The 7,873-nt window shown below is 41.2% G+C and overlaps 1 protein-coding gene across 1 annotated transcript; it reads right to left on the bottom strand.

Annotated features, from left to right (window-relative positions):
- Positions 1-5,519: 5,519 nt before the first annotated feature.
- On the bottom strand, positions 5,520-6,482 carry LOC149156803 (uncharacterized). Its single transcript, XM_089444873.1, has one exon. The coding sequence runs from the start codon at positions 6,480-6,482 to the stop codon at positions 5,520-5,522; it is 963 nt and encodes a 320-aa protein (XP_089300999.1).
- Positions 6,483-7,873: the final 1,391 nt, after the last annotated feature.

Raw genomic sequence — 7,873 nt, 5'->3', positions numbered from 1 at the left:
TTTCTAATGTCATGACCAATCATGATTTGACATTGTAACTGACTGAAGACACCTACAAATTTGTGCTTATGATGACAAAGCATGGCCGCACAATCTTTCTCATGATTTCTCGATGCAACTTGACTCTAGACCTACTTAACTTGACCCCTTGGGATATAAAAGACCATCTTTGTAAATCTTGACACACTTTGACATATTTACAATGAATAATAAAAAAAAGTATTCCTACCTAAGACCTAAAGCTTGATCTTCCACAAGATCATAGCCACACTTTTATGCTTTTGACAAAATTTGAAAGACAATATCTATTTTTGACTACTATGACTATAGGATACTAACATAACTAGATAGCCAAACTAGAAAACAGATTTTTTAATCAATGGTTGTTCCAATATGTCCTTCTCAGTGTCCTGTCCCTTTTTTTATACTATATCTCCTTTGTTAGAAATTCTCTCTTCTTCAAGGTGGGAGCTCAAGTTATTTGATCTATAACACACCCTGAAGCTCAAGTTCTCAGGCTTTCAGAATTGCTCAATGATTTGATACCATGTCATTGGTTCTTCAAAGTGTACATATACAAGAAGGCTAGACAAATTTTGTATGTCTCCTAATAATAATAATAATAATAATATATAAGTAAAAAAATAATAAAGAAAAGAAAAGAATAACAATAAACCATAAATAATGAAGAGAATATAATAATAATAATAAATAAAATAGTAAATAATAAAGTAGAGTTCTAAATAAATATATATAAGTAAATTTTTTTTTGTAAGCTGAGGTGGTACTCTTTCTGTTACTGGATAGAAAATAAAACATTACATAGTATCAAAAACATAGTAAACTCGCCCACATGGGGAAACCGAGTATTTAAGCCATCTATAGTTTTTAATGGCCGACCAAAAATAAAAGGCCCAAAGTCTGATAAACCTAGCCAAATAAACAAGGCAGTCTTGAGATCTTCTAATTCTACTAGTCTGCAAGAAATATACTTCTCTATCTAAAACATGCAAAAAACTGAAATTGGTAAGACTATGAGCTTTCCTGAACATATCTCTTGTCAAACATCGTCCATTGCTGGTTGCTGATTTGCTCCTTTCTCTGCACCTTGGTGGTCTCCCTTCAGCAGCTGTTGAATTTCGTCCAATTTCTCCTCTTGCCTCTCCAGAGCAATGCGGATGAAACTCAATTCTCTGCGCATATCAGGGCCACCCTGCGCAATCTCGACCATCTCCGTAGCAACTTGCTCTAGAGCCTTTGCCAGCAGCCTCTTCATCACCCAGTAAATGTGCAGAGATTGTTTAAACAAGGACATTCTTCCCCTAGTGTGGCCTGGATCATGCAGCAGGAACTCCCAATCCTCCATTTCTTCATCAGATTGGTCTTGGAGAGACTCCTCCTCCAGGTGCTGCATGATTCTTCTAACTTCTGGATTGGTGTTCTGTTGATAGGCCCTTTCTGCCTGACAAACTCTCTGATTCACCGTCCTTCTTGTCTTTTTGGCAGGTCCCGCGTCCTGCCTGGATTTCTCACCTTCCTCATGCGTCTCCCTGCTCTGTCCCCGACCCCTTTTCCTGCCCGAATCCACACCGCTACCAGGACCCCTGTCTCGTCTTCTCATGCCGTAACACCTAACCTTCGCCTCCTGCGGAGCAGGGTGGTCATCCTTCATCTGCTGATACTCCTCGCCTGCTAATCCGTCCTGAGAATAAGACCTCTTGTTCCCCTCGCCTCGGGGCGTCTCCTCCTCGGACTCATCCTCAATCTCCCAAATCTCAGTTGGTTGATCTTCATTCATAATTTCCTTGCCTTTTCGACTCTTATTCCTGACAGTTGCATTATGCTGCTCCTCTGTCGTCCTGGTTCTCAGCCGGGTTTCCATGTTACCAACGGTTCTGTCGCAGGGAATACTCTGGTGCCAGTTAAACTCTATCGTATAATGCTGTCTCTCAGCAGTGTTGTCCGCTCCTCGCCAAATTTGGAAACATCTAAATGACTGCTCTTCCTTCCCCGTTTGGATATATACTGGATCTCTACCCTCATTGTACGCCTTTGAGTCGAATTTACCTTGCCGCCGATTGCTTTCTGGGGTGACGTCTCCTTTAGCCATCATTCTTTGGTTAATATCAACTATCGGGAGATCTGACATGCCGCTCCACCCTCCTCTCCGATCGCGAGCATTTATTGCTTCACATTGGGGGTGATCCTGTGCCGTTCTCCACGCACGCCGCCAATGTACTGCCCTGTACCCTGTGATCATAACGCTTCTCTGTCCAGACTGACCTGTGTTCATTACGCGGGACCTCCACGCCCTCTCATTTATCCAGCTCATTGATCCTCGCATTCTCGCTCGTAGGTTGATCATGGTCTTCATTAATGATTTTTTCCAGGTCCTCCCACTCCCTGCACTCGCACACCGCTCTCCATTGATTGTCTACCGTGCTGCCACGACCTTTACATCCCCAATTCGCCATGAAATCGGCCGCGCGATTCCCCTTCCTTCTGACGTGATTTATTATTTTGTATTCAATTCTTTTTAAAAGTTCCGCGATTTCTTGGACAATTCCAGCCGTTTGCCAGCTGCTTGTGATCTTCTCCCAGTCTCGTCCATTGCTGAGCTTCTTCAGCATTTCAACCGCAATCTGTGAGTCCCCAACAATTTCTAAATTGGTGTATCCATTTCTTACAGCAATTCGCAATCCCTGGTGAATTGCCCAAAACTCAGCCTCATTGTTCGTCATTTCCCCACCCCAATCTGCGTAAATCCATCTTACCTGCTTGTGACTGTCCCGGAAAATGCCTCCAAAACCAGCTTCGCTCGGGTTCCCTTTCGAGGCTCCGTCGAAGTTTAATTTGATGAAGTTTTCTATGGGATAGCTAAATTTATCGGGACTTTGGATCCGCGCATTATGTCGGGAGTTCTGCTTATGATGGACCATCTCAGACTTTAGATTTAAATTTTTCAGGATTCCCTCCTCAAACTGGTTTGCCTTCCAATCCTCCCCATCCCACTTCTCAACCAGGATTGTTTCCCTCATTAATTTGACTGCTCGTCCCCAAATTATTTCCGGCTCCTTTAATTTATTCTGGAACGCTCTGCGATTCCTCTCTTTCCATATCATCCATAGCACGAACCCTGAGATGAGATTCCACGCTCTGCTGACAACTTTACATTGGAATTTCTCTTTATTCCACTGGAAAACAATTTCATTGAAATATCTGGGGGCTATCTCAGATTTGCCGAATATTATTTTAGTATTCATCCAAAGTTTCTTTGTGAACGAGCAATTAATCAGTAGGTGATTTCTGGTCTCCACTTCAGTGTTACAGAGACAGCATCTCGACAAGCCACTGAAGCCTTTTTTTTGAATTCTGTCCCAGGTTAAAATCTTATTCTTAGTTGCAAGCCATATGAATATGGATACTTTCGGCCATCAGTTGCTTCCCCATATAATCTTCCAGTCTAAATTCTCCTCAGCTATGGTTTGCGTATCTGTTAAGTAGTATGCCTCTTTGGTGATGAAAGAACCTTTCATGGAGTTCCCCCACCTAAGGAGATCCTTTCCAGTGCGGGTTCTAATTTTCCTGGACTCTACCTCTTTCATGTAAGATTTTTGTTGGTCTTGGCTAAGCTCCCTGTCCCACTCAGTCGGATCAGTCCATTTTCGCCAGATTCCATCCAGGTCATTTGCTTTCCAATAGTCTCTGACACATTTTCGATCTCCTTCTATTCTATCCTGAATCTGTTGTAGCCTATGAATTCTACTCATTCTTTCTTTCTGCTGCCACTTATCATCCCAGAAATTGGCTTCCTCTCCACCTCGAATCTCCCAGAAAGTATGATTCTCAACCAAATCTCTGTTTTGACGAGCTAGGTCCCAAATTGCTGACCCTTTGGGGGTTTCTCTCTGTCTTAAAATCTCAACTGTTGAGTCAGGCATATTGTATTTGGTTTTCCATATGGCTTTCCACAGATCGTTGCCCTCCCTTAGCCAGCGCCACCAGAGCTTTGCTCCTAACACTTTGTTGAGTTTTTCAGGGTCCCTTAAACCCAATCCCCCTTTTTCTTTTCTCTCTGTTAAATGATTCCAAGGAACTAGGGCCCATTTTTTCTGCTGGTTTGTCCCTCCCCAGATAAACTTTCTTATGATCTCTCTGATCTTTGCATAGACTCCTAAAGGGGCCACCATTATCGACAAGGGGTAAATGGGGATAGCTTGGAGGACTGATTTTGCCAGAACCACCCTTCCAGCTATGTTTAATACTCGAAAGGTCCAGTTTGCTACTTTGTTTCTCAGCTTATCTAGGACTCCTTGCCAGTTTTTCATCTTTTTGGAAGTAAAGACCAATAAATTTCCCAAGTATTTCGTAGGCAACTCTCCTCTCTTAAAGCCCAACAATCTTATAAGGTGAGTTTTGACCTGTTCCACTGTATTAAATATGAAGATACATGACTTATCTCTATTAATTTCTAGACCAGAAGCTTCAGCAAATAAATCCAGTATTCTTTTAAGATGTATTACTTCCTTAACAGTTGGTTCCCCAAATAACATGATATCATCAACAAATTGCTGATGAGTTAAGGGCAAATTATTTCCCCAGAGCTGTAAACCTTTGATTCTGTTCGCTGCTCGTTCTTTTTTAATAAATCGGCCCAAACCTTCGGCTGCTAGAATGAAAAGAAACGGAGATAATGGATCTCCCTGTCTAATTCCTCTAGACGCATTAAAGGTTTTCGAGGGAGTTCCATTAACAAGAATGGAGAAATTCGGTGAAGAAATCAAGCTATGAATCCACTTAATCCACCTCCTATGGAAGCCAAAACTTTCCAGGACTTCTTCCAAGTAGTTTCAGTTAAGTCTGTCATAAGCCTTCGACAAGTCTAATTTGATCATCATACCCTTTTGCTTTTTTATTTTTAGAGAGTGAATAACTTCTTGAGTTACTACCAGGCCATCTAGGATTTGTCAACCTTCAACAAAACCCGTTTGTTCAGCAGATATTAACTTATCCAGAAGAGGTTTTAATCTCTTGGCGATCAAAGATGTTATGATCTTGTAAATAACACTACACAAAGCTATGGGTCTAAAACTATTGGCATCTTCTAAATTATCACCCTTAGGAATCAGAGCATAGAAAGTAGAGTTAATGGCAGGCCATACCTTTTGGTTCATCCGAGATTCTTCTATCAGATCAAGGATCTCTTTTCCCAGAAAGTGCCATCCCGCCTGGTAGAAATCAACTGTGAAGCCATCCGGACCTGGAGCAGTACCTTTCTTCATTGATTTTACAGTTTCCTCTATCTCTTCTAAGTTAACAGCTCTCATCAGCGCCTTATTTTGGTCTTCTGTAACTAAACGAGGAATGGCCAAACATATTTCCTTTATTGCTCCCATTCTATCAGCTTGAGGTTCTGTTAGGATTCCTTTATGATGATCCACCAGAACTTGCTCAATCTCAGCTTGCTCCACCACTCTCTCCCCATTCTTATCTTTGATGGATAGAATCCTATTTCTTTGTCAGTGTTTGATCATAGCCCGATGAAAGAATTTTGTATTCCTTTCCCCCTCCCTTAACCACTTTATTCTTGATTTTTTCCGCCATAGAACTTCTTCCTGATTTCGTCTTTCTTCTAGTTTTCCAAGAATTATCCCTTCTTCTCTAATGCTCTCCTCTGTTCGGCCTTCCATTATCATCTTTTTTTGAAGTGATTCCATTTCCCCCTGTAGTTTTTGTTTGTCTTCCATAATGTTACCAAATTCTTCCTTGTTCCATTTCTTAATTCTCCCTTTCAGCTCCTCCAGTTTCAATTGGAACGTATGCATTTTTCCTTTTCCCTGCACTGTACTCTGCGTCCACCATTCTTCCACTTTCTTTATTAATTCTGCGTCCCTTAACCAGAAGGCTTCAAATCTGAATGGTCTTTTTCCACGATTTCTTTTAATATCCACCTCTAGTCTAATAGGCCAATGATCAGATCCAAGGGATGGTATGATCTTTGCTTCGACGAAAACATCCTTATTCATAATAGCTTCTGATACTAGGAAGCGATCAAGTCTTGATGCTATTTGGTTCTTGCCTCCCCTCCTGTTGTTCCAGGTGCATATCCCATTAATAGTCTGGATGTCTACTAATCTTAAATCTTCTATCATTTCATTGAACATATCCATGAAGTGGTCTAACTTCCTTATCCCTCCTTTTTTCTCCTCTAGGGATCTGATTAAATTAAAATCGCCTCCTATGATCCAAGCAGCCTCTGGATATATTCTGCGGATTATTTTCATGTTATTTATAAAACTTTCTTTTTCCCCTGGGGAAGGAGGGCCATAAACCCCTGAAATAACAACCTTTTCCTTTGTTCCTACTATCCTACCAATGCCAGTAAGGATTCTATTCATGCTGGTCCAACTTTCTAGAATGATAGCATTTGGATTCCACAAAATTTCAATACCTCCCGCAGAGCCAATAGCATCTTGCCCCATAACTTCGTATTGCAGTTTTTTTTGTCAATTATTCCTTCCAGCTGTTGTACTGTAATTTTTGTCTCCTGTAAAATCATAATACTGGGCTTCTCTTTTTTCAATTTCTCTTTCATATATCTCTGTTTACCTTTACTATTCAAACCCCTAATATTCCAACTGATAACAATCATTTAAAACTTTTGGTAGGAGGGGAAGAATACCTTTGACAGAGGTATCACTTTACCTGAGTTTATCAACGTTTCTCCCACAGTCTGAATGGTTTCGCTCATCGTCTTCCGACCTCTTTTCCTACTGTTTTGTCCAGAGCCGTCCATTCCCACCTGTCCATTCCCCTGTTCATTTCCTATAATTATCTGCTTATCCATGTTCTCCCCTTTTTTTCCTTGTACTTCTGAAATGCTTCTTTATACAGTTGTTTCTGCTTCTCAGGTATGAATCTACTATCTAGATATTTCCATTCCTGAATTAACTGTTTCATGATTCTCTCCTCCTCCACCTCACTTTCTAACTGGTTTTCCACTTCCATCTGGGATTGCATTGTTGCATTTTCTGCCTTTCCTTCAGCCCGTTCTTCAATTGTTTTCCCCAAATTTGCGTCTTTTCCTTTATTTTCACTTACAATTTCCATTGGTGTGTTTCCAGGGTCTTCATCGTCCTCCAGATTTACTTCGTAATCCTCGTTCTCGTTCTGTAGAATTTGAAACTTGTTTTGACTTGTTGTATGGATGGGTTTTTCTTGTGACTGGGATTTGGGTCCCTCCTTGCTCTGTTTCTTTCTTCTTGTGACCTGTTGAAAACCCCTGTCTGCCTCCTCCATTTTTCCTGAATTTCTCTGATATTCCTCTTGACTTCTTTTTGACTCCTCCTCCTTATTCAGAGGGCATTGCCGATATAGATGACCATATTCATGGCATTTGCGGCACCTGAACGGAATATGTTCATAATCTATTGGCTGTTGCCAGATTTCGTCATGATATTCCAGCTCGATATTCTCCGGGAGGGGTTCTGCTAAATTCATGTAGACACAGATCCTTGCATATGAAGTATATTTGCCTCGTTTTGTAGCTTCTGCAATTTTAACAAAACCCCCGATTGTGTTCCCAATTCCCTCTAGAATTTCAGGGTCCCAGAATTCATCTGGGAGCCCGAACAGTCTGACCCAGATTGGGGCGTCCAACATTTTTTCCTTTTCTGGGTTATATCTTTCTTCCCAGTATTTCATGAACAGGCCTGCATTGTTCATGAAGTACGATCCTTCTTCAAAAACCCTATCCTTGTCCTCCAGATTCGTGAAGATGGCTGTAAAAAACCCTTTTGCTCCCAATTTCAGATCTATATGGCCTTTTGGTCTCCACCTTTGGTCGATCCATCTATATAACTCCTTCTCAGTT

Source organism: Pinus tabuliformis, chromosome 9, assembly GCF_031772625.1.
Source record: "Pinus tabuliformis cultivar Carrire ecotype Pingquan chromosome 9, CPIR1, whole genome shotgun sequence".
NCBI classification, from domain to species: Eukaryota; Viridiplantae; Streptophyta; class Pinopsida; order Pinales; family Pinaceae; genus Pinus; species Pinus tabuliformis.
This window is presented reverse-complemented; position numbering and strand designations above follow the sequence as displayed.

Coding starts and splice junctions, on each gene's coding strand:
- LOC149156803 (XM_089444873.1), bottom strand. CDS start 6,482: ATGGGGCAAGATGCTATTGGCTCTGCGGGAGGTATTGAAATTTTGTGG.